General features: G+C 47.1%; 1 protein-coding gene across 3 annotated transcripts in view; it reads left to right on the top strand.

The window, feature by feature from the left end:
- LOC8052963 (Krueppel-like factor 3) overlaps positions 1-27,097 on the top strand; it is a 255,160-nt gene extending 228,063 nt beyond the window's left edge. For all 3 annotated transcript variants that reach the window (XM_029983720.4, XM_042289971.1, XM_029983721.4), the window contains 3 exons: positions 15,415-15,716; positions 18,585-18,797; positions 24,017-27,097. In XM_029983720.4, coding sequence (XP_029839580.1) covers positions 15,415-15,716; positions 18,585-18,757 — 475 coding nt within the window. In that variant the 3' untranslated portion in view covers positions 18,758-18,797; positions 24,017-27,097. The remainder of the gene's footprint in view (positions 1-15,414; positions 15,717-18,584; positions 18,798-24,016) is intronic.
- The last annotated feature ends 391 nt before the right edge of the window (positions 27,098-27,488 follow it).

The raw sequence follows: 27,488 nt of genomic DNA, 5'->3' as shown, positions 1-27,488 counted from the left end.
GTTTCTATTAGAATCATTATATGTATATTCACAAATTCTAAAAAACTTCCAAGCACTGATCTCGAGATCATTTTACATATACGGAAACTCACGCAAACCATGGCTTAAAAGTATACATAATATGAGTCAAAAGTACGCCGCGAGCATACTCTTGATCGGTCAATTTAACGCAGAATTATTACAAAGAAAGTTTCTAAGTTTGCCAGTTTTAAGTTTACTCAGTTGTAAGTTTAACTCATGCTGTTTTTCGATAAAGGACAATTAAATATAGACATATTATTATTATTATTATTTGTCAGTTTGCGTCGAAGCGGTACAAGCAAAGGAAGATACATGTATCGTCGAAAGGATCGCCCCAAGCGGCAGAAAAGACGTCCGGGCTGACCGAGAATGGGGGAAGTGTCACGGGAAACGTCGCTCTCAGGGGCGCCTCGAGCGAGCGCGGCTGCCTAATTGGGGAATACGGGCGCAACGGGACGCACTGGTTCCCATGGGAGGCTGCCGGGTGTGGTCTCTGGAGTCGTAAACCGTCCAAAACATATCGGCTTTGCGTTCATTGTGTGGGCGGACCGGGTTCGTGGAAGCGCCCATCTTCACAGCGCTTTCTTGTGATGTCCGTCGAAGAGAGCGTGGGGTCTTTTGTGTTTTATTTTGGTTATCCGTTTAAAGGAGCGTGTTGTTGTTCTGCTTGTGCGCTTTTATGACAACCTGTCTATACCAGGATGAAACATTGCGTGGCAATCTGGGCGATTGGTTTGGACGATTGGAAGAGGGAACCTGACTCCGACTCTAAAACGGAGGGGCCAAGGATGAGAGGGGGCTTCTTGGGAAGGATCGAGCTGGGTTTCGGTTGGGATCGTTGTTTGGGTTTTGGAGGGCGGAAAGTGGCCGGGCGGCGACGTCTGATCGTGCCCAACACCGTTAATATACTATGTTAAATAAATCTATCTAAGTTAAATTTTAATACTACCCGACTGAACTTCACTGCGCAAAGTGTTCGCCATCAGGGTCCTTGTTGCAAGTGGCCGAACATCGTCCACATCAACAACATTCGTAACTGGCACTTACATCAGCAGGACTCAGAGGACCCAATACAAACCGTCAACCGATCTGTCAAGTCTGCTCTTGGACGGGCATCTTCTCATACTCGTGTATCTGTCTGATCTGACGATATATGCTTAGTTAATGAATATGTCCACTTTATAACAGCTGATTTCCGTACAGAAATAACGTTACTTTCTACTCACTTTTTGAAAAGTGTTTAGTTGCGCAATAGCTTTTTTTTTTTTTTTTAGCTAACAAAAAGTGTAATAGTTTTTGAAGTAACGAAAAATCCCACCACATTTAGTGTTCAAGTCCGTGTTCAAGTCCAAACCGCTAACGGGTGTGTAGACCCGGTGGCGGTTTGGACTTGAACACTAACTTATGAGGTGGGATAGGACCGGTTATAAGCAGTCCTATGTCTCGAGCGCGGTTTCTTTCAATGTTCATAGACGACTTTGAAGCACTCTTGCGCAGCAAACGTTGATATCTTTCCGAAGACACGAGTTTCCGTATATTATTGGTAAAGGTTTTGATATGAAACCGACGTTCTTTTAACTTTATAATGTGACTCATGCTGTTATCAATGAAGGTGCTTCCGTGGGGGCTGACTGAGTAAAGTTTTCAAATAGTTGTCTCGTTAATGAGTAGCATCTTGCATGTCAGTAACAACATGGGTAACCAGATTTTGAACTGTACACGCAGAAGTAGTGTTTACACGACCGCGGTGCAATGTCCGTTCACATGGGAACCGGAAATCGCGTTGACTTCTCCCAGTTCGGATGCGAGAAAGCCAGCCGCTTGACTGTGCCACGATTACGCGTCGTCGCTACCGCCCTCGAAACCGCCTTTTTGGTCGTTGTCGGCGCGTGGACTGATCGTGCGGGTCTTTGTTCCTGTGCGTAGTCGTGTGGGGTTCGTCTTGAACGCCTCGCTCCTGAGAGATATCTCCGCAGTAATGAATAGCTTTTGCCATTCCAAACACACATTAATACTGGAACAGCGAAGCACTTTTATTGTCTTCCATAGGTCCGTCATCTGGTCGGACGGTTCGTCAAGCTTGACCGTTCGTCGTTTAGGCGCGCAAGCGAGGAACGCCTGTGCGTACAGCTGCAGGAAGATATTTTTACCGCGTGTAGGCATAAACTACATTTCACAATAAGCGTCCTCTCGGCTCCGAATGCGCTGTCGGACAATGGACTCTGAGACGGATTGTGGGCGAGAGAGGCGAGATCGGAACGGCATTCGGCGGCGCCACTTTTCTACCGGATGTCTTCGTCTCTGGCAGAGTGCATTGTTTGGAGCGCACATCGGGGGCTCTCCATGAAACGGCTTTGGCCACGCTGCCTCTTAGCGCCGCTCCATCTCACTCGGCGCTCCCGTGGCGGGCAGGGCAGCAGCGACTCCCGCAAACCACGCTGTTCTCTCTTCACGTTGCCATGTACCCAACGGGCGCTATACGTGCCACCACGAGCCAATCCACGACTCGGGTCGTGTCACGTGAACTTCCGGTTGGGTGGAGCGACGCGTGGAACGTAAAGTCACGTGGCGCGCTGTGGGAGCCCCGGATTTGCGAACTTGGGTCGTAACGTTTCTTGCGGTACATCGCGTGAAGAAACGGGGTGCAGCGAGGAGTATAAGATGACGGAGCAAATTAACCACGCCGCCGACATCGACCGTTGTGTGCTCCTCCTAAGGCAGCGGTGGGGCCACGACCTTGGCTGAGATTGAAGTTGGTGGCGGGGAGCCTTTCCAGCTCACTTCGGGCATGCTTGGACCCCCGCTCGCCGAACGCGCCCCGACTCGGACGCGGGCCATCCGCATTCGTCCTGGTCATATACACTGAGCGACAAAGTTAGCACGAACGCGACTTCGGGGGCCTTTGTCTTTTGAAACACCACTTGGATGCGTGTGCGCTACAGCGAACAGGGAAACACAGAAGGAAGGCGTATAACCGCTTGAGAGCTGACGTACTAATAGCAAAGAAGGAAAGGTGGAATTGAGTTCGGAGCACGTGGAGCGAAGGCTCGCGCTGTAGAACCCAGGGATCCTGGGTTCTACAGCCCGTTTCAATCTGGATGAGCATCGTACCGGCGTGCGGTCGTGTATCACTACTGCGGGGTGCACGTTAAGGACTCCAGGCTAGCGGTTGTACTGCACTGGCTAAATTTCTCATCAGCAGCTGAGAGACAAAGTTCAGCCTGTGTGGGTTTCAGGCTGCATTTGTGATGTCTGCGCATGTGCACGAGGCAAGTGGCGAGTGAATGATTCCATGGATGTATTCTGACAAACCTAAAATCATGTTCAGGATTTGTTTTTTCGCGAAAAGCGGGACGTCTGTATAAACGTTGATAGAATCTATATCTGGGAATGTTTTATACAATTTCTATACTATTTCTGTCCAATCTCTGTACATAATGTGTTTTAGAAAGTCTACAGAAAGAGCAACCAAAGTGGTATAGACAGCAGGTAAAAATGTGGATACATTTTCTTTAGAATATCTTGACCTCTATACACTGTTTCCTATAGGAATTAGGTAGAAAGGGGATACAGATATTTTTGTACGTGTGTGTATGATAAACAGGCCTGAACACAACAGCTGTGCGAACAAGAAGAGCACTCATGTGGCCTATGAATTGGACAGTACCTAGCGCCACCTAGCATAGACATTTGCAATTCCTCCGCACGCTTGGCTTGCCGCCAGGTGGCAGGCGATTTATCATTTTTTAAGTTTCGCGACATTCCTCGTTGACGTGGGGTGCTAACGAGGGAATTGTGACACGGGGCATAGCAACGGTAAGACGTGAACTGCGTGAAGTGACCGGGTGACCACTTCATAAAATGCTGCCCTTGTCTTATAATGTTTTCGAAAATGAGTGATTTAGTGGTTTTTGATCATTATAAGGTTTCTCAATGAAAGCCTGTGTTTCTTTTCGCTAATTAAAGTGTTAATTAGTGAATTTTAGTTTAGCTAAATTTAGGTAATTAGTATTATTTTTTTTTTGCCATCGTTTACGTCCGCTGTGCTTGGAAGTTTGTTACCGGAAAGACTTTTTCTTATGGTTAAAAATTAAAAGCAGCGCAAAGACACGGATAAGAACGCTCTTTTCCGTGTCTGCGCTGCATGCATGTTTTTTTTAACAGTAAAATATAAACCAACATAAGCGTCAACTTTGGTTTCTTTTAACGCGAAATGTGTTATATGGACGGCTGGCACCTAACTATATGAAGCAGCCACGTGGCCAGGTTTTTTTTTTTTGGGGGGGGGGGGGGGGGGGGGAAGAGGGATGGGGGAGCCGCTGCCGATGACAGAATGCTGTATGAAGGGGAGGGGAAAGAGGAGGTCCCAGCAAAATAGAAAATTTCGGGGGGGGGGGGCATAGCCCCCCCCCCTCCTTGCTACGTGCCTGATATAAGTCTCCAACCAGGTAGGGTATTCGACAGACAGACTGCCAGCCAACCGCTAACGCAGCGTTCATCTCCTCCCTGATTAAATACCAGTGCCAGCCGAACTTCTGTTCTCTTCCTCGAGTGTCTCGGTATTACTCTCAGTGAGAGAGAAAACATCGCATGTTCAGATATACATCTGCGCTCTTCTCCGTGAAGCGAGCGCGCTCCGGGCCTACCAGAAATATAACGCAACACAAAGTAAAAAAAAAAAAAAAAATCCGAGGACATTTAAGCATTTCTTATGAGTTGTAAGTGAGAAATCATGAATGTCGTTGTTCCGCTCCATTGGTTCCTGTATGGCAGTGGTCTCAAACTCATTTGAGTGGGGGGGGGGGGGGGGGGGGGGGGGCAGATATCCAACACCTAAAATGACGAGGGACAACGCAAGACGCGGGGGTGAGGGGGGGGGGGGGTAGACCTCGTGCGTTATGTTTTTTGTAAACTCAAAGTCTTGCCAGTGGCATCTTTAGACTTGATTTGCTTATAAGACTACTTTGGGCTTTTACCTGACGTGATAAGAATAAAAATGTCACCGCTCCGCCAACGTGCTGGCATTTTTAATAGAACTGTCGTACAGCCAGGAATTGACCAGGCTCAACATGTCGCTAAAAACAATCATTTAATATGACAGCTGTTGTTTTCCTCACGATTTTTACTACAACACTCAAACGAGTACTTGTCTTTTAACGGTGATATATTTTCGAAGCCGTGAATCCCGAGCTCGTAGCTCTTTATCTTTGCCAGTTGCTCCTGCTGATCGAGAGTTCGCGCAGCCGAAATGCATCCTTCAGCGAATAGCTTGCACTTGCAGCCTAGTAGTGGAATCATTGTACATTACAAAAAGCTGGGAAGCAAAATATAAAGCGAAACAAAGGGCAAATGAACACAAATAGCTATTAACTATGTGAATAAGTTTAAAGAGCATGGCTGCTTTTCGTGCGAAAATGAATCGGCGAGTTGAGATCACGATGCATCGCGCACGCCAATTCTAGCGCTCGAGACATTGGGACCGGGACTCGTAACCGGTTGCCTGCGGGCCGCGCGTTTGAGACCCCTGCTGTATGATGTACCGCCAATGGCTATCTAGGAGCCGTTTCGTTCAGCCAATGGGAATATGGGCATTTCTTTCACGGTTACACACGCCGCCGGCATGGGATAGTTAATGCTTTCGCATAAAAAAAAAAAAAAAAAACGTACCCAGTTAACGCCCTGCTCCTCGCGGCGTTGTAGAGTGCCTAGATTTAAGAGAGGGGAGCAACTGAAACTATGCGGCAGAAAGTGAGGGAGAGGAGGAGACTAGAGCGCGCCGGGACGTCAGAACGTCGAGCTCTGGGTTGAAGGATTTTTGGGGTAGACGCTAAGCTTGCTGCCTTCTCCATTGCACTCGTCGAACGCATTCGAATGCGAAAGTCAAACGCCGGACACCGGCGTTCCGCATTCCGCACGGGTTTGACGAGTCCAGTGGAGACAGCTATAGTCGGTGAGAGGTTAAGAGTAAAGTGCATGCTCCTCCCACCCCTTTCCCCTTTAGCAGAGCGAACGCTAAAGAAAAGGAAACATCTTCTATGCTAAAGTGGAGGTCGCCTCCTCTTTGGTGTTTGCGCTGGTAGAGTGGAAAGAGGTGGGAAGAGCTTCCACTTTGCTTTTAACCTATCACTGACTATAGTGTTGAGTAATCATTCGAACCAGCTAGCTCGGCGTTCTGACATCTCCGCGCACCCACGTCTCCTTCTCCCTCTCAGTTTCTACTCGCATGGAAGGTGTGCAGTTTAATTGCAGATGTTTCCTAAAGCTCCGGGGCGAATTGATGGCGAGTGAGCGTATGTTGCGTTGTCATGGGTCAAGGAGAAAAGGGGACGGAGAAACAGAGACGCTTAGAGCGATCAACACTTTTGTCACTCCTCCCTCGCAGCTCGTATTGCAAACGTGGCCCATGAACCACGTGACCTCCATCGAGCACTTGGAAGCACTCTGCAACCGAGGCACACTTCGGCGCTCTTCCGTTCCTATTGTCTTAACAACGATAGCTGTTAACGTAAGGCATCTTCCCACCGCTGCAAATGGCGTCCGTTGTTGACGTCGCAGTTATCGTTGCTGTGGTTGGCATAGGGTGTCCGTCAACAATGTTGCCAAATCTCTGCAATAATACTTAAAAAACAAGCGAGCTGGTGATGATTCATGGTAATAAAACCCGAGACTCAGGAACACAAATCGTTGAAAAGGATCGCCCGCCGCCCGCGGGAATCGAACCTGTAGCCGGTGACAGGTCAAGAACGAAGTGGAAGCTCTTCCCAGCCCTTTCCACTTCAGCGGAGCGAATGGTGGAGAGGAGGTCGCCTCCTCTCCAGCGTTCGCTCTACTAAAGTGGAAAGAGGTGGGAGGAGCTTCCACTTCGTTCTTGACCTGTCACCGAGTTATAGATCCGCTGCGTGCGGACCGAATGCGTTACCACCCACGGTTACCACAGAGCTACGCCACAGCGATAACAACCCGCTTTATACAACGTGTCCCCCCCCCAAAACAAATGTACACTCCAAAATTGCCCGTCAAAATCAGCGACTTGACTTACCAAGCTGTAGCTTTTCTCAAATACGTATTTTACTGGTCCAATTAACATACTAGAGTTTCAAAACTAATTTTCCCTAAAGCATTGGATTATCCAGTGCTTTAGTTTTTCCAATGGTGGAGCGGCAGCTGTCGGAAGGAGATCGAATGACGGCCATGTTTGCCCAGCTTATTTAGAGATGGCGCCACCAATACGTAGGTGAGCGCAGGCATTGGGGGCGCTTACCGCCGCAAATGCCGGCGGAAATATGCCTTCAATGTTTCTTGATAGAAACCAAACTGCGGGAGCAGGTGCAGAAAGGAAGAAATGATTGTAAATCGGGGTAAGTGATCTGTAAAGCAGTATTTAGGGTCTTTATTTATCACTCTCGTGTGACGCTCGCCGTGCTGAACACGCGAGCTGAGAATTTAATTATCAGCTTGCGTTTTCCCCGATAAGGCGAACTGAAACGCGCGCTTGGAAGCAGACTTGTACACGTTACTGAAAAAAGCAACCGATTACAATTACAATTACATCGCTGTAAAAAGTAACCGATCACAATTACAACCTCAAAAAACGAATCGGAAAATTACTCTAAACTAATCGATTACTTCCCACAATACATTACATTCAACTTTTTTTTTTTTTTTTTTACGGTAGCATAATTTTTGGGATTTCACGCTCAATTGTTTCAAAAACACACACACACACACAAAAAAAAACAAAAAACAAAAAAAAAAACACTTGATTATTCTTGTTTAGAGCTGAGTGAGTAACGAAAACATACCCAATCCCTCTCGTGAAACAAAAAATAGAATAAAAAGAGCGCTTTTTAAATACACTACTTACAAGAGGCTGGATAAGGTCATTTTGCATACCTGGATGTAGTCTCCGGTGTACCAAACAAAAAAAAATGTACACAGGAAACGAAGCATAGTGAAGTGGTCTACTAATCCTTGAGATCCCGTGCTTAGTGGTTTCGGAAAAGAAAAAACAATTTTTATCGTTGCCCAGAGTTCAGTGGCTCCAGAAATTTTATTCCCCCCCCCCCCCACCCCCCCCCCCCCCCCCCCCATAAAAAAAAAGGAAGAAAAATTGAGAAAAATTGTAATGGGTACTTTTGTAATCGATTACAGCAAAAGAGTAATTCAATTACAAGGATCGTTACTTCTTCAAGGAAGTGATTGAAGCGTTACAATATTACTGTGAGATGTAATCGACTACAAGTAATCCATTACATGTAACGCGTTACGTACAAGTCTGCTTGGAAGAGAGCATTAAAGTTCTATGCGAATACGGGAAGTCCGATACCCTGCGCCCACTGCACGACTTGCCGGCATTCGTGGCGCCATCTCTGAATAAGGTGGGCAAACATAGCCGTCGTTCGATCTTCTTCCGTCAGCTGCCGCTCCACCATTGGAAAAAATCACTGTTTGTGAATTATCGTTCTAGTGCTATTGTGATTAAGGATTGAAAATTTATTATGCTGATTGGACCATTAAAACACGTCTGAGTTTACGACAGCTTGATACACGAAGTCGATAATTTCTATGGGTCATTTTAATGTGCCGTCGTCGTTGCACTGTCAATGCCGAGAGCTCATGGCGGGACGCGCGCTTTCACGGACTCCGGAACAAAAAAAAGAAACAAAAGAGATGCGAACAAAATGGTCAGATGTCTATTTTATTCCGAACGCCTTTGTTTACGAACACCAAGCAAGCGACGATGCCCATTTGGATTGGATTGGCCAACAATTTCTTCCTGACGTGCTGCATATATCGCTGTGATTGTACGGTAAATTAACGCGAGACTTCTCTTTTACTTTTTTTTTTTTTGGGGGGGGGGGGGGGGGGGGGGTTGCACAACCAGGCTACGTCGTCGCACGGTCCAACAGGACCTGAGGGCTCCGCGTCTCCAGGTTCACGGCAGAAAATATCATCTACAAAAAAAAAAAAAAAATATATATATATATATATATATATAATAATAATAATAATAATAATAAAAAAAAAAAAAACTACTATCCACGCAGCGACACAAGACTCTGAGAGCAGCCGTTGACACAGAGTCTTTCGGGTCCTCAAGCGAGCGGGTGGGGCTCTAGAGCAGGAGTGCACAATTCAAAGATGGCGAAAAAAAAACAACAGTTTATTGGGATTTGCGCGGGTTTTCAACATCTCGCAGTGTTTCGTCCGAGGGCCGCACGTAGTGCACCCCTGCTCTAGAGAAAACGTTGGAATCTCGCCGCGTACGGTCGTGCACACGTGAAAAAACGACGCCGCTCGCGGACCCCAGCGAAGCCGCGTCCAGCGATTTCGGCAAAGCTGACACGGATACCACTTGCGCTATCCTGCCTCCGTGTCTTTGCCCAGTTTCCCGAGACTACCACATCACATTCTACGTTGCCACTGCCTTTGCCACGCTAGTGACTTTTTTTTTTTTTTTTTTTTGACCGCTTTATTTTTAGGGATATTTTTGGATAAACGGGTCTGGTTCACGTGGTTGCGTAGTTTGCGTGCAGAGCGACCTGGAAACAAGCTGATACGACAGTTACTACAGTCACCGAGACAGCTGTTCTATTGCACAAACCACCGACATGCAGGCGGGGTTTGTGCAAGGGCGGCCGCCCTTGACTTCTGGGTCGTCTGCATGCGCCAGGGCATACACCGACCATGGCCTCTGCAATCTGTCGTACGCGCGCCATTTTATGCGTGCTTGAGAGGGCAAACATTTCTAATAATTTTTTTGGCGACTGATTGCCCTCGCGTGGACTGTGCAGTAAGTGGCAGAAAAAAAATTTACAAAAAACATTTTTTTAAAGGAGTCATTGCAGAATGTTTTTTGTTTCCAAGTTTGTTCTTGAAAGATTGCTCACGGTAATTTTGCTGTGTATAGTCATTGTGAATGTGGGAGCGGCACGGTGTCTCTTTCGAATCCCCGACCTTCAGAGTGCGCACGCTGCCTTCTAGAGTGCTTTGGGTACACGCGAACGGCGCACGAGGCGCCGAAGCATCATCGAAGGTGGGAAGCTGGCACTGGAGGCGGGACAACTGACGCTCTTCCCTGCTTTTCTCACTGTCTGTGACTGTAGAGACGAACGCTGTGAGCTGTGAACGTTCAGCATTGAGCCACATTTTGTTTTTCCGTCACACTAATCACGTATGTTTGTTTGTTTTTTGTTTTTTTGCTAAATTTTAGTTAAACATTAGTAGATGCTATACGTTCACTGTGTCAAAATTTCGAATCATTTCACAAAAGCTGCGTGGTTGCGAGAACAGAGATCTGGACACAGAGAATATTCATAGAAGACAATATTTGACACAACAGGGCAATCGTTTAACCAGATATTTTAGTACGTTTTACAAAGGTATCTGCTGCAGTTGTCACCGCGAGAAAACCGGATCTTGCCAGTCTAGCTATAGTTTTTTTTTTTTTTTTTAATCAGTTTGAGGACATTTTACGGGGTTCAGAAACCGTAAGTTCGCTAAATAAGCAAATCAGTACCGCGTCATCTCCCCGTTACCCACGACCACGGCCCTCATCCTACCAGGCAAGGCGAGTCACAAAGCGCGGTCACAGGTCCGGCTCGCCCCCGAAGTCGCTTCCGTTCACGGCTGACCGCTTCCCACAGTTGGTCGGAGGTGGCACGGTGTAGGGGATGCCGCGCCACTTCCGACCAACTAACATTTAAATATTCAAAGCTTGAATGGTAAAACAAAATGGCTAGGTGGCGTAAGCTACCGCCCGATCCAAAGGGCTCAGCCGGATTCATCCATCCATCCATCCATCGCGCCATGGTTGCCTTGATCCGCCCCAAAACGTGCTCGGGGATATTGAGGTCGGCACTTTTTGCGGGCCAAGACAGCGCCGCGACACAGCGCTCCCCCAGGCGGGACCGTACCTTGCCGGACGTGTGAACCGGGGACAGGTCCTGCTGCAACATGAGGTCCGTCTGAAAATGGGCCATCCAGGACGTAAGGCAGCATGACGAGGTCGATTATCGCGTGACGTCTGACTTCCTCAATCCTGAAGAGCCGTCCGAGTCCTTCTGGAGATATCTCCTCCTTCAAGGCGTTGCCACCACTGGTGTCGACCTTCTGCACAAAGAGTTCTTCGTAGCTCTAAAAACAATTTTCGATGTTTTAAGGTCACTTTTATGGGAAAAGCTGACGCCGAGTAGGGATGAACCGATAAACAAAAAAAAACTTCTCACCGGGCAATATAGTGGCTGCCAAAAGCCGAGCGGTTGTTCCCACCGGGTCGTCAGTGTTTATTCATCGGAAAACACGACCCTGGCCCAGTCGTTCGCGTCCATGACTCGTGGTCCCTGGCAAATCGAAGCCGGTCCTGCTTGTGCAAATCGCTGAGGGGCGGTTTTTGAGCCGCCATGCGCCTTGCCAGCCCGACCTCAGTAAATCTTCAACGCACTGTCTGGACGGATGCTTCGATCACCAGGGATTCACGAACCTTCCGCGCCGATTAAAAAAACATATATATTTTAATGCTACAGCGGGAACGAGCTGGTGATCCTGTTCGACCGTCGTTGCTGTAGGTCGCCTTTTGTGCGGCGCGTCCGCAAGAAATCCTTTTTTTTTTTTTTATTATCATATATTTATTGTCGGCAATGGCCGTTCTGTCGTATCTGCAATAGCCCTCTACGGATTTTCTCTTAGGTACAGATAAACTATGCATCGCCATTCGTTCATCGGCGCTCTCGACATTTTGACGTGTCTCCCTCGAATACTGAAAGACAAATCCGTTTGAACTGCGAAGTGGTAGATTGGTTGTCGCGTGATAGTAAATCGGAATGACAGCGAACTCGCTGTCGAAAATGTTTGCGTTTGATTTATGTTGCGGCATGTTGCCTTTACGGCTTCAGAGAGAGAAAAATTGCAACGCTTGGACTGTGCTAACTTTTGGCGTGTCCGGATTTGCGGTCATTTGCTGTCGCTAAACTCACGCGATGTAAATAATGGACAGTTTAGTAAACTGTTCTGATACTTTGATAACAGCATGCACAAAGGCATCGAAGGCGTGTCGGGTATTGTTATTGGAGTCATATAGGAACGATCCCCTGAAACGCCCTAATAAAAAGATTCACCCTACAAAAATATTTATGTACGCTTTTTTTTTTCACATTGTTAGCGAAAATAATGCTCTTGGCCATTGGTTAACAGTTTTGCGCTTCCGCCAAAAGTTTTTTGCTAGCAGACGATCCGGAAGTGCAGACTGATGCAGCAATCGTTGGAGACGATAAGTCTCGTCCGCAAAACGCCTTTATACTTCACGGAGCAATCGACATGGAACACGGATAGTACCGCGGGCAATGCGGAGGGACCATGATATTACGACTCGTTCTGCTCATCGTACTGTATTTTAAGTCAAAGCGTAGCCGACGCTACACGCTGATGGGGCTAATCATTCAGCGCCAAAAGCCGACGTCAGGCGTCCGTCATCTTTCTGTATACGTGCGTGATTATTCGCCGTGACCTGCGCTAGTGTCTGTCCGCCCTTGCATGTTCTCAGCCTCGGACTGCGCCAAGTATAGCCGCGCGTCCAGCGCTGGGGCCTTTCACGTCAGCTGTCCTCCGAGAGGCGATTAAGGGTTCGTTACTCTAGAGTCTTAACTTCGAGAACAGGTTCCACACTGGCCACACTCGTGAACTGCTCTTGATGAGAAGTCAGCGACTTTTCAATGGACCAGGTAATGCGCTCTACAAGAAAAAAAAGTAGACAAGAAAAAAAGAAAACGGCGACCGCCTTTCGTCCCCGCCCCAGGGCGAGAAGTTTAATAACGCATACTTCACATCGCTCGGCTTTTTTCGGGGTCTTTCTTTCGCTTTACGCGCAAAAGTTGTGGCGTTCCCACCCGGAAACTGCAGGGTTCGCCGCGGTCAGGTGATTACCCCCCCGTACGCGTCCGAGAACTCGGACCTCACGGAAGCCGACACGGGGAGAACGGAGGGACCGTCTTCGGCGGCACGAAAAGCGCCAAATTTCGAAAAAGTAAGAAAAGAAACTGTTTGAGGAAAGGACTCCCATGACCCTCAGAATGGAATTCGGAAACTTTTTTTTTTCTCTCTTTTTTGTTAAGCGCGATCACGACGTGGCGGTCGTCAAGGTCAAAGCAACTAGAGCGAAAGGCCCTCGTTGTTATTAGCGTCCTAGGCTGTTGCGCACACTTTTTTTTTATTTTTTTAAGCGCGGTAATTGAGCTAGGCTTGCCGGGACTATCTTGTGTGTGTTCTAGGCGCGGTCGTTTGTATCATCATGTGGCTGAGAACAATCAGTTCGGTCATTCTATTTCCGCGCAGAAACACGTTCTGCAGTTGATCTCGCCTTTCCGGCACTCGGTAACTGCGGTCTGACGGTTGAACTGCAGGGTGGCTTGCTAGGAGTCTCCTATAGCAGCACCTTAGAGACAGCAAGGCTGTAGTGCTGGAGTTTCTGCGTCAACCCCGCGCTGACATCCGCTAAGTGAGAAACCATCACTATGGCCCTGTTCTCGAGGACCTTTCGGTCGCATGCTTCGCCCAGCCAGTAGAGGGAGGCCAGAATTGGCCCGACCGATATGCCACAGCCGTCTTCGACGCCACCGCGCGAGAGGGCCTGAAGCCTCTAGTTTAATGGGTGAGCTCTAGAAGAAGAAATGACAAGGATTTCTACGAACACATTTGATGGGATAATCCGTCTTTTTTTTTTTTTTTCTGCCAAAGTAAATTTAAATCAATTAGGGATTGGGGAAATGTTTTTAGATTCAGATCTTAATCGCTACTATAACGCTACGTTTTGGTAAAAAGGAAAGCTAAAAGAGACTAGATAGAGTTTCCAAATGCGACTAGACTTTTTTTTTTCTTCTTTCCTGGGCCAAGTGCGGAAGACACGACAAACTTGACGCTCTGCGCCAAAAATAATTATGGAGAAAAGCAAGCGACGACTCGGGGAACGACTTTGGTGACATTTTGTTCCCATGGCCACACGTGATGCTCCTGGAACTCAACCGGCTAGTGACAACTAGAAACTCAACCGGCTAGTGACGTCGCGAAAGAAAAACCAACGAAGCTCAAGTTCGTCTGCTGCTTTTGCAGGGGTTGTGGTGACGTTAGAAAGACGCCCACCTCTGACTGGCTCTGATCAGAAGGATAGTGGGTAGACCTCAAGGCAGCAAGCAAGCCTCGAGGTCTACCTACCATAGCCTTCCAATGAGAGCTCGGCGTTCTGACAACACCACAGCCCCTGCAAAAGCAGCAGACGAACCGCTTAGCACGCGGCGGCTCTCGTGGAGGGTCAGGCCGCTTGAGGTCCTGAAGGGGGGGATTCTTTCACCTCAAGGAAAAAGGAAGTGTTGCGCAATGTTCCTACGCGGTGCGAAGTAGTTCTTATGAAAGTTCATTGTCGGAGGAAGAAGCAATGCTTTTGGCGTTTGAAACGTGTACGGCTTCATAAGGTATCAACTGTCTAATCTTCAATGCACCTACGTATATCCTAATTCTCTCCATAAAAGAGGAAACTAGTAATGCTCCGCGTAGAGCCGGACTTTTTTTAACTACGGTTCTTGAGATGAAAACCAGTATAGGTGGTATTGCGCGACTCTACCGGTGTTGGAAGTTTCGTTCAAGTTTGACCATTTCCAAGTTTGTTGTTGTTTATTTAATTTGAATCAAGTACAACGTGCAGGACACTGGAGGCTTGCGGAAAAAGCTGTCGCAAGGCCAGCTCGACAAAGCCAAAGGCCTACGTTGGAATTTATGCAGCACTAAAATATAGTCAACATGCCATACCGTTTACAGCATTAACAGCAAAATAAAAATAAAGAGAAGCAACAATGTACACAGTCAACTTACGTCACAACCGCGCTTCAACTTGAAGTTCGTGGAAAATTTAACAAAAGTTTGAGTTTATATGCGCGTGCCCGTAAACTGATAATTAAATGACGCCGGCTGGGGGGAGAAGGGAGCGGCATGTTTAATTGTTTTGAAGGTGCGTAAACACGCGTAATTAATATCTGGAATCTGAAATAAAGTATTTATATATATAAATATATTTTTTTTTTTTCTTTTTTAAGATTTGAAAATTTTGATTTTGTTTAGAAGTCGGGCAGGACTGTTGAAGAAGCCGAACTTGGTTGAATTTTATGAAAAGGTCGGTACAGGTTAAGAGTCAAATGGAATGGATGGGCCTCTCCTTTCGGCTCGTGGCGCTATCTCGGCCGAGGTGTCCACATTATGACGGAGCGATATTGCCAACATGGTACCCCGTGACACGTCAAAGGATTCCCAGGACGTCGAAATGAACCCTCCGTCCTCCGCTGGGACGTACCCGATGCCCTTCGTTGTTTCGGCGCGTACAATAACCCTCGAACTTTGCTCCTCTCGCAGGGCCCTGAGCCAGCAGCTGCAGGCGGCCGCGGTTGCGGCGGCGGCGGCGCAGTCCGGCGCCAACGGAGCCTCGGCGCCCGGAGTCGCGGCGGCCCCTTCCCCACCGGGTCCCGCGCTGCTGGCATCGCAGGTGGCGTCGCAAGTGGCGGCGGCGCAGACGCCCCGGCGGACCCGTAGTCCGAGCGCCGACGCCTACTCGGAGTCCCTCAGGAGGCGCAAGGTCCACAAGTGCGACTTCGAGGGCTGCCAGAAGGTGTACACCAAGAGCTCGCACCTCAAGGCGCATAAGAGGACGCACACAGGTGGGTCCGCCGAGCCCCGGAGTGGCTTCCGGCAAGCCGAGGGGCTCAGGAGAGTACAGTCCTGGACAGGACGGACCGGGAACAAAACTGTTCAAACGGCCAAACCCCCGGACGAAGTAATCGTCTTGAGTACACTATTAGTGCACAGTGTATTATTGTCTAAGCAAAGCTGAGACCCGCATACCGTCGCCGTCGCCTTACCACGCCAACAGATGCGACGCGGAATCGACGTCATCGGCTAAATTTAGAGCCCCGATCCGTCCTCCTCGATGTATAGCGCAGAACACCATTATGGGCTACGTGTTCACGTGGCCGATGTCACTACCGTTCACACGACCGTGCGTCGGGCGACGCCGGGTCACCTGACGCTTGACGTGTCGCACATTCTGGTATCATGTGCCCTCGCGGTTTCAAAAACCCTATGTTGGATGTCAGGTAACACGATGTCAGGGCACATGGTGCACGTCGCGTGGGGTCGGAGTGTGGTGTCACCTGACGCATTGCCGCGTGACATGAAGTGACATTACATCACGATTTAGCGGCGTCACGCTATGCGTCAGTGTGCCGTCACGTCGCGCCGTCACGATGCCCAGATTTGTGACGCGAATCTAGTTCCTGGGTTATACTTTTTATGTGTCCCGTCTTTTTTTAGCTACTCTCTAACCATACGAGCAACTAGCTCATTAATCCACAATTTTATGTCTTTTTAGGATTACAGGTTTGCTAAAAAAAATAAAAAGAAAAAAAGTCCTTAAAAGTATTATAGTCTAGTCGCTAAAGGTAAGTATACTTCCAAGGGTGATAATATAATTAAAAAATGAAAGCCGTTTACAATTCCCTGTAACGCCGGTTAGAGCGCAGCTCTTGAGGAGGAAGATGGAAGCGTACTGAGGGATAGGTGACTGCTTGAGGTCACGTGACCTCAAGGGGGTCACGTGATCTCAGGGGGTCACGTGACCTCGGGGGGTCACGTGACCTCGGGGGGTCACGTGACCTCGGGGGGTCACGTGACCTTTGGGGGTCACGTGACCTCGGGGATCACGTGACCTGAAGGGGATCACGTGACCTGAAGGGGTCACATGACCTTAGGGGGTCACGTGACCTCAGGGGGTCACGTGACCTCAGGGGGTCACGTGACTTCAGGGGGTCACGTGACCTCAAGGGGGTCACGTGACTTGGTCACATGACCTTAGGGGGTCACGTGACCTCAGGGGGTCACGTGACCTCAGGTATGTCACGTGACCTCAGGGGCCACGTGACCTAGGGGTGTCACGTCTGGGTGGGTCACGTGACCATCTTGAGGTCGCGTGACCCCCAGAAGTCACGTGACTTCAGGGGGTCACGTGACCTCAAGGGGGTCACGTGACCTGGGTGAGTCACGTGACCGCCTTAAGGTCATGTGACCCCTGAAGTCACGTGACCCCTGAAGTCACGTGACTTCTGGGGGGTCACGTGACCTCGGGGGTCACGTGACCTAGGGGTGTCACGTGACCTCGGGGGGGGGGGTCACGTGACCTCGCGGTTACGCCGACGGCGACGCCGCTCAAGCCGGAAACGGGCCCCTAAGTGCTGCGCTCTAAAATTAAAAACAGCGCAAAGAGACAGACGGGAACTAGAAGGTAGAGCAATAACAGCTCTGTCCTACAACTGAAGTTTATTTGTGCTAACATCGAGTATCAATACTGCAACGCTGAGCAAAAGAAAAAAAAAAGAAACATAAAAAAGGATGTTACGCGCTCCTTAGGCCAAAGTTGCGCATTTCTCCAGTGCATCTATATAGCAACACCCTTTATCTGTTCCAACCGTCTGCCTTCCAACCGTCCACCCTCGTTCATCTACCTGGTTATTTTTTCCCGTGTCTTTGTGCTATTTCTAATTTTCAACCCTGAAATACTAACTAATCCTAACAGAATATAGTGGGGTGACTGTCACGGTCAAGTAGGATAAATTAACTCAAGTGCGTTAGTTAACTTTCTAATGAATAAAGATAAGCGTATGGTTTCAACTGGGAACTTGCTGAGCATCATCAAAAGCCAGTAAATCAGCAAATTTCAGAAATACTTCGAGCGGGCAGTGGTTCGCTAAGGTTGCAACAGGCACAAAACTATGCGGAGAGCAAGTTCGTCTGCTTTTTGCGTAAGAGTTGTGGTGACGTCACAAAAACGTCGAGCTCTGATTGGCTCAGATTGCAGGATAGTGGGTAAACCTCGTAGCAAGCTGCCTCGAGGTCTACCCACAATCCTTCAATCAGAGCCAATCAGAGCTCGACGTCTTTCTGACGTCACCACAACCCCTGCAAAAGAAGCAGACGAACTTGCGCTCTGCATTGGCACAAGAAAGCGCCCGCGCGGTTTTTCCGTCTTTTATCATCCGCCTTTTCACACCGCCAGCCTCGCGCCTGTTGAAGGAGTGACCTTAGGGCACTACCGCTTTTCCCACGTGCTCAAAGTCTTTCTAAAATTCACTGATTTAGTGACTCTCGATGACACCTAGCAAATTTCTAAGCGGTACCGTATGTTTATTTTCCCTATGTAAAAGTTAGTTAACTTTTATTTAATGGTTAGACTGACCGTGACGATTGTGAAACTATGTAATGTCTACCTGGCCGTGGACTGTTTGTCTAGAGAGCGATCTGCAGCAGAACAGGGGTCTGCCACGTAGTCCACCGCAGCGGTGACACCGCCAGGATCGCTGCCGGCGGCAGCATGACACTTTGATTGCGTCATGAAGCGGAAATTGAGGGACCACTTTTTTTTTTGGACGCGGTAAACACAGCAGTCGGAAGGTGTCCTCTAGGCACCATAGTAGTAGTAGTCCCGAGTGGCGCGTAAAACCCAGTGGGACGTGAACGGACCCTTGGCTTTGCAGGGGAGAAGCCGTACACCTGCACGTGGGAGGGGTGCACGTGGAAGTTCGCCCGGTCCGACGAGCTGACGCGCCACTTCCGGAAGCACACGGGCCAGAAGCCGTTCAAGTGCCAGCTCTGCCAGAGGTCCTTCTCCAGGTCGGACCACCTGTCGCTCCATATGAAGAGACACTGATGACGCGGCAACCTAGGCGGAACGCACTTTCCTTTTCTCGGTGAGTGCGACCCACCCACTTCTGCGACGCTGCCGGCCCCGTTCAGGTCGCTAGGGGATTCGTCCAAATGGGGCGGGTGTGCACGTGTGGGCCGCACAAACAAGCACGATTTTACGATTTAGCGCAAATCATTCGCAGATAGCGCGGCTCCATCCGAAAACACGTCGGATCGTTGCTATGCACCAGGCATTAATTCAAAGACGTTTTAATGTCATAGAATCGGGAGAAATGATTTCACCCAGTAACTAGGTTTTTTGCGCAGAATGAACTTAATTGCTGGCTTCTAAGTGCAGAATATCACGAATGGAAATGTGATAATACGGCTAGGTGTCTTTGAAAAGATCACTTTGTTCCTTGATGGGAATAGAACTAGTGTACCCCCGCTCAGAAGTATGATGCTATACCCCTGCGTTATCGGTGCAGATTAGACAATTGTTAATTCAGCTGCCATGTATAGGGTGGCTCCCAGTGAATCTTACACTATAAAACGTTTTTTGGAAAAATTTACCCCTACATACAGGAAGCTCAACCTTTCGCCTACTATGCTTCGAGGTGGTGCATTTTAGCTGATAAAGTTTTAAGGCATAGCTTCCTTTTTGTGAAAATGACAAGAGTCATCGGCAAATGGGTTGGCAGGCGACCAAGTTAGCAACGCTTGTAGCCCGTGGCGTCATCTCCAAATGAACACAGCGAGCAGATGGCTCGCTCTGTCGTATGCTCGCTGCGTCTACCGGGAGATGGCGCCACTCGTTACAAGCGTCGCAAACTCGGTCGTCTGCGAAATCATCCACCGTTGACCCTGGCAAGAGTGCTGGTCTCATTTTCACAGAAAGGAAGCTATGCTTTGAAATTTCATCAGCTAAAGTCCATTATCTGAAAGCACGTGAAAATTTGAGCTTCTATTGTGCAGGCGTCTATTTTACGGGCTCTTTTAAAAGCGTAAGATCCACTTGAGCCGCCCTATACATGTACTCCCGTGGGTAAAAAAAAATGTGTCCCAGTAATAGGGAGTTTTAGAATAACGTACGCAATTTTAGCGCGCGCTAGCGCTAAATTCAGCGCTTGTATTAGCGCACGCGACGCGAGAGAGTTTTAGAATAGTGTTTCTCCGTCGCGACGCAAAAGCCCAACCATCTCGCGCTTGCGACGCCACCAAGATACAGTCACAATTTTTATTTCACACACGAAATGCTGTAACTTGAGAACAAACACGTTTTTTGGTCCAGAGTATTATTTTAGATTTGTTTAAACGTAAGAATGCGACGCGAGCGGTTGACCGGTCGTGTCCGCTTGCGTCGCCTCCGCAAGAGAGGTCTCGTGTACTCACCTTCGCACATCGCACCTTCGCCGAGAAATGTTTGCACGTCACAAGCATCAAGTTGCCGGTGATCGTTGCCAAACCGCGCGCAATGTCGTCCCGTATTGAAGATCGCAGTCGCGAGGATACCGCCGACGTCGCACTCACGACGCCGCCAAAGCAGCCGCTGACATATTCCTGGAAGCCTCCATTTTTTTTAAACTCTGCTCGTCTTGGCTTTCGCCAACTTCTCATCACGAATCCTCCTTGGAGAAGCGCAAAGACTCTTTGCGTACGCACGCTATTTCCGAGAAAAAGCGAACGCTAAAATTGCGCACGCAAAGCGCAAAACCTGGTTTGCGTTCGGAGCATGCGCAGTGGCGACGACGCTGTTTTTTGCGTACGCAAAGCATTAGCGTGCGCTATTCTAAAACTCCTTATTATTGGGAGAGAAAGAGTGGTGTCACGTAATCAGCACATGTTGGCCACGTAATCACTATGGCTTGTTTCATTATTCAGTTACTATACCGTGAAGTTCCGAGAGAACGCCCACCCCCGAGGGATCGCCTGTCCCGTTATATATGTGACATATCAATTCCGAAACATCGCCCACCCTCCGAATCCCGTCGGACGTCACGCAATGTCCGATGGGAATCGCGTCAACCGCACAATTTACTGCACCGGCTCGTCTGAGAAGCGAGTTCATAGCGGGTTCCCTCGTTTTTGTCCGAGATCTGCGCGCGCGATATCAGCTCCCGTAACACGGGAGTTGTTCCTGCGTGTATGTTGCACCCTGAAATGCGAATCTGCTGCGTCCGCAATTTGCTGTATCCGTTCCCGTGACATAAAGTTTGTAGTGGATTCCCGCGTTTTTGTCCACGATCTGCGCGCTCGATGATTTCACGCGAGTTGGTCCCGCGCGTGTATTGCTTCGTCAAATACGATTTTGCTGCATTCAGGATCTGCGGTATTTGTTCCCGTAACATGCGAGTTCGTAGCGGATTCCCGCTTGTCCGCGGTCTGCGCGCGCGATATCGGTTCCCGTGACAGTCAAGTTTGTAGCGGGTTCCCGCGTGTTTATTGCAATAAAACTTGAATCTAACGCGTCCGCGATTTGCGGTATTCGTTCTCGTGAGATGCACTTTCTCGGCGGGTTTCCGCGGGTCCTGCGCACCGTGAAATCGGCTTCCGTAACACAGGAGTTCGTAGCGAATTCCCGCATGTTTATCGCATCGTGAAACGCGAATTTGCGGTATCCGACCGCGATATGCGGTATCAGTTCCTGCGTTACGTGATTTGTAGCCGGTGCCAGGGTGTTTATCATTAATTTTTGTAAAGTGTGGCTGTGGCATCCCCAGAGATAGCCCACCCCATGTTTTTTACCATTCTTCATTTTGGGTGGGCGTTCTTTCGGAACTTTACCGTAGTCTATTTGAGCACGTAATCCCTGTAGGTTACGTTATCCGATAATCCCTATAGGTTCTGCAATTACGTAATCACTATAGAGTATGTCATCACGTAGTCGCCATAGATTACGTGGTCACATAATTTCTGTAGGTTACGTGATCACATATTCATTATAGGTTATGTGATCACGTAATCCCTGTAGCTTCTGTGACTATACATAATCACTACAGGCTACCTGATTGCGTAACCACAAGTGGTTCTGTGATTACGTAATCACAATGGGTTACGTGATTGTGTAATAAAAGTTGTTACTTACCTTGATACTTTACCTCTAGCAGACCGACTCCGCCACAACTGCTTCTTAAGCTTTTCGCGATTGCTTACGACTCGTCGGGCTGCTGTGCAGCCGGCCATAAGCAGTCGCAAGTGACTTAAATCGGGTTTTAGCCCTCTCTGGTCGTAAACAGTTGCAAATGTGTGGACCAGTCTCAACCCCAAAAGCCTAGCGGGCAAAACAGGCAAAATAGAACCAAGCAAATCATAACTCTGTACCGTGGGCAAAACTTCCCTGGTACACAGTTTCGCCGGTGTTTAAGTGAGGCTCAAGCACAATGTAAAATGTACAACGTCCGCACCCCCCCCCCCCCCCCCCCCCACACACACTCACACTTTAAAAAATTAGTGTTTTTTTCATCGCAAAATTAAACTATGCATCGCCGAAACGCTCATTCTCTGCCAAAACGTAGCGCTAGCGGTCCGAACCATATGTCAAAGTTTCAGAATTAACTGCTGTCTCATTCTAAAATTATAAGTTTCTGAAATTTTCAATGGAAACTTGGGGCCCATTTTTTCCTGTCTTCGGTAACTGACGCTGTAGAACTCCATGCATTCGAGAGCTCTGCCGGCTGCCATTTTACTGTTGAAATCTTCAGAAAACATCACTAATAACATTTTGGATAAGACAACAGTGAGTGCTGAAATTTTGGCATCTGGTTCAAACCTCTATAGCGCTACATTTGAGTGGAGAATGAGCATTCGGCGATGCATAGTTTATGTTTGCAGTGAAAAAAGCCGTATAAACTTTTTGGGAGGACACCTTGTATATAGGACTGGAACGCCGTGCGCACCATCGCTGCCAGATCAAGTTCGCTCCTCGCCTTGGTTGCAGGCGGATCCACCAGATGGCTCTTCGATACGCGGCTAATGGTAGACTGTCGCGGGCCCGGTTTTACGATGCTGTTTTATGGGAGACTTGCTTGTTTTAAAGTTGTTTTCTGTGTGCGCCATGTCATGAAAAACTTGGCACTTGCTCTAAGTGTTTTCCTTAGGCACTGCTTCCTAATTGACCCTTGTTTTATGCCTCAAAGGTGGCAATAACAGCTTTATGAAGGCGTTGAAGTGGAGGGACCTCCACTTTAACGCGTTTATATGATGTGACTAAAATGCAATGGTGCAGAATAAAAAGAAAAACGGCAACATAGATAGTGCTTCAGCCATAAAGGTGTAAGTTTTCAAACATAAATCAGAAGCACGCGTGTAAAGATAACTAGGTTTTTGTTTTTTTTATCAAATCTACACATGATTGCGTTAGGGTCATGAGTCGCAAGAACCAACGCATTCACAAGTTAGCCCAAGGCAGAGTTTACACTCGAAATGTCGGAACACATAATTTTGAAAATGCAAGGGTTGCCCAAGATTGTACTCTATCAAAAAATATCTCATTCCTCAAGAAACTGAAAGGTAACTACACAAGTAATGCTACTTTCCTTGTTACTTCAAAAGAGTAATAGAACTAGTTACAAGCTACATTTTCAAAAGGTAACTCGTTAAAGCTAACAAGTTAAGAAAAATTAACAAAGTAACAGTAACGTGTTACTTGTAGCACATTACTGCCCAAGATTGAGTAGCATATGAAAATAAATAATCAAGGAAAATGAAGGAGTCACAAAGCGGTTTACTTGCCTGGCCGTTATGCAGCAGCACTCAAAGCGAAATAAATATGACAGCAGCATAGAACATAAAAACGAGCACATTAAAAGTTCTCGGTCCCACATGTACACAGTTCATGCTCCTGATAAAAGGGACGATTAAAAATTATGGACTAATTTTGTCTCCTTGGGTGTAATCAAATCATCAAACATCGAGAAGACTTGTGACTTATCATGAAGTACTATAGTGTACGCTATTAGAATGATCCTGTCGTCAGCAGAAAGAACAAGACAACACTGCACACTGGTTTTATGGAGGCAATGCCAGCACGCGGAGCCTATAGCGGTATGGTCGTGTGCGCCAGTATCCCGTCGTCCTCACCTTGCTCACAATACTTATTATTGTCTTCCGCAGTTGTTGAGGCGGCGGTCTCACTTAGCAGCAGATTCCTTTCCTTTGTTTCTCAGTGAAATGTTTGCAAAGGTTAATAACGATTCCATGTTCTTCTGCAAGTAAAGAAACATCTGCATGATTGATTTTCTTTGTGAATTATGACACTAATTTCGCTTTACATGCGTCTTTGCAGACTATCAGAGGTCACTCAACTGCTCAATCAACGATGACAAGCGCACGGGCCTGTAGAAGGACAACGCCCACTGACTCTCCAAGCCCCTACCTCCGCGAAAATGGACAATGCTTGTGGTGGCCTAGCAGAAAGAAGCCGTTCCTATATATATATATTCATAATATAAACAATGGACTGATAGTGATACGATGGACCCGACATGCGGAAGTACTCATTGCGTCGTAATTGTTGTAATTATGGTAGAAGCTCAGCAAGCGGCTGCACCTTGAAGGCTAGCAGCTGCAACAGCTGATGTGAGCCTCTGGGTTGTTGTTACTATTAATCTTTTTTGAACCATGCTCAACACATCCACTTCGGAGGGGTGAAAAAGTTCCCGAGGTTAAGTAAACCTATTTTTATAACCCCACGTGATCTGGTGCTTTCGCCTCCATTGGAACCGAAAGTGAACATGCCATTTTTTGTGTTTATTTTTGATAGGAATGGTTCATATGTGCGAACCTGTCCCACAAAGAATTGTGTAATTTAAATGCACACGCTTAGGCACAATACCTATAAAATAATTTAAACCAATTAAAGTGAACCACGGGCTGTCTGAGTAGGCTCAAGCTTGTCAAGGTTTGGATGTTGACTCAGTAAAGCCGGTTTCAGCTGTCAGACTTCTTGGAGAAAACGAAGGTGACAAAACGTGCCTGCCTCGACGAATTTGAACCACCTCGTTTTTTTTATTCACATGCAACGTCTTCCGATCTTCGAATGACAGTCGACGGGCGCTGCTGGTGTAAATACAACCTTTTGTAAATGTGTACAACGAGTTCCAACTTTGTTATCATTCCGTTTACATCGTCCAGTTATACATTCGCACAAATAGGGGCACTTCTTCATGGGCGTCATTGTTTGTACAATCACTGTACCTTGCATGCAGTGCTTTCTTTTTCCAGTGCTGGTAGGTTATCTCTATCTGAAACGATTTTTCGGGAGATTTCAGTCTGAAGCATAATGCCATACATTGTTTTACCTGCAACTTGTACTGCTCGTGAACAAGGCCCGCATGTCTCCTTTAGCACACGTGTGGAAATCCAATCATTGCCAAGCCCAGAACATAATTGATTATTCAGCATCATGTACACTGTCGTACCTCAGGCAGCGTTCTTTTGTGAGCAAAATATATCTTTCTGGTCGGTCGTTTGTGGTACAGATCCTGGCGATTGACCCTCTGCACTATATGGGAGTGTGGTATGCTGGCCTTGTACACAAGCGGTGCGAGTCATAATTGACAAAGTTCGGTAGTTCTTGGAACGCTTGTACTTCATACAAATGTTCAACCTGATGGGCCTTCTCAGTCCTTTGGCTGCCTTGATCTACCCAGGGAATCCTTTGTATCTTATGGGGTCACCTCATCCTCTTCCTATGCACGCTGCTCTTGTTGGTGAGTTCATTGTTAGATATCAGCCCACAATGTTTCTGCGAGTTCATCAGCTGAGGCTCCATGGGATTCGTAGTCGTCAGTGTTCTATGTTGCGCATCAGATATTGCCTGAAAGATATATTCAGCTACAGATGGTGTGCTGAGAGAACATTCAGTGTGTTTCCTACTCAATGTCAAGGAACCATCATTGGCTCATATTGTTATCAAATGTTGTTCACACCAATTGCCTCGTTCATACTGATCAAATGTAGGCTCATTTTTCTATATGCTCATGTGAGAATGTATTATACATACAAAGTTTGTGAAGATTGTTTCAGAGAACTGTTTCTAATATATTTAACTGCGATACAATCTTTGTACACTTTTGAAACCTTGTGTGCATAACAAGTTGCATTTTCATGTTGTGATGAATGACTGTGTGATGGTGTGGTGTTTATTTAGTGTGGATGTCGTTTGGTTGCAAAGTGCAACATGGAAATTGTCCGCAATTATCTGAGAGAAAATCGGGACAATATGTAAGTGTAGATGGAAGTGACAAAAACCTACAACAATATCTTTCTCAACCTAAGGTGTCCTTCAGAAATATTTGTTATAAATGGCAGTTAGGAACATTTCAATCAGCAAATCACAACGTTGAGTTCCAGCAGAATCCTGAGTATCTGCTCTCTGAGAAAGCAACTTTAAAAAACAAGAAAATTCCCTCATCACTTTGTTTGATAGAGTGATTAAATTGATTAGAGTGAAAATGTCTTGCAGACGTTTTCGATGTAATCCAGACTTTTCAGACTACCTTGTTGTCAAGCAGCTAAGCTCACGGCTGTGTGCCAACCCTCCGTTGTATGCAGGATGAACAGTCTGATGTCAGATTCTGTAGAGGTTCCTGTGATGTCTTCTTTCTGAGAATAATATTTAAACAAGAAAGGTATGTGAGCACAAACAAGCGCCCAAGAAACCGAATCCTCGTAATTTCGTTGCAGAACTATGACATAGTTCAACTCCGTCCATTGGAAACCTGTGTTATCAGTGTATTCAAAACGCTTCGCATTATTTTGATTTATTCTTGTTTCAGACCCTCGTACACAACGTACAAAGGACTGACCCCTCACTCCTTATATTTACATCTAAAAAAGAGTGTTCTGATACATTCAAAGTTGGGATGAACGTGAAGGCTGGTAACCAGTGATGCAGACATGTCTTGCTAATTGCGGCTTTTGAGGTCTAGGATCGCCAGGCATCCGAATATAAACTGATCGCTTATTTTCTGCAAGCTACTCGTCACTTGAGCGAACCCCATGCACATTAATGCAGTGATAAATATATCAAAACCTGTTTCTACCAAGCCAGTATCTTTATGTAGGCCTTGACTTATTTTGGCACAGAAATTAGTTTCCCTATCTATTGATGTGACAATCTTGCTTAAAATGAAACATATAAAACAAAACGAAAAATAACAAAAACTTTTTTAGAACTCACGAGTGCTTGGTTACATTTATCAAGATCTAGACAAAGACCTCATATTTTGTTGGTTTTGCTGGACGTTCTGCTCTGTTTCATCTCATACTGCGGTTCTATCGTAAAGCGACCTGAACGCCATGACCTATCTTCTTGGCCTCCACTACTTTCGATTTGTCGAAATAAACGCGCTCGCAATGTTCAGAATTAGTATTCCGTTATTTTGTTGACACTTAATCAGATAACATTTATAATAAAAATGATGCATTTTGATTTATTTCTGAACCCAGGAAATTGCTGCGGATCAGACTGGAAAGAAATATACAGGGTGTTTTATTTCCCCTATAACCTATTTATTAGATTGAGAATTACACTTGTGAAGTCTTCACAGTGTATTTATTAGGCTCGACGGATATCTGGATGTGGAAACAACCAACTCGATAAGGTGAGTAATTAACTAGAATCTGTTAATGGATGTTGATGCGTAAAAGAGTGACGTACTCAATTTCGGGCGCAACATCGATAGAAAGTTTAAGTATAGCATTTAGATCATACGCGAGCACTGTGCATTTGCGTTAGCGTTGCGTGCTTTACA

Source organism: Ixodes scapularis, unplaced genomic scaffold, assembly GCF_016920785.2.
Source record: "Ixodes scapularis isolate PalLabHiFi unplaced genomic scaffold, ASM1692078v2 PGA_scaffold13__105_contigs__length_92229423, whole genome shotgun sequence".
NCBI lineage: Eukaryota > Metazoa > Arthropoda > Arachnida > Ixodida > Ixodidae > Ixodes > Ixodes scapularis.
This window is presented reverse-complemented; position numbering and strand designations above follow the sequence as displayed.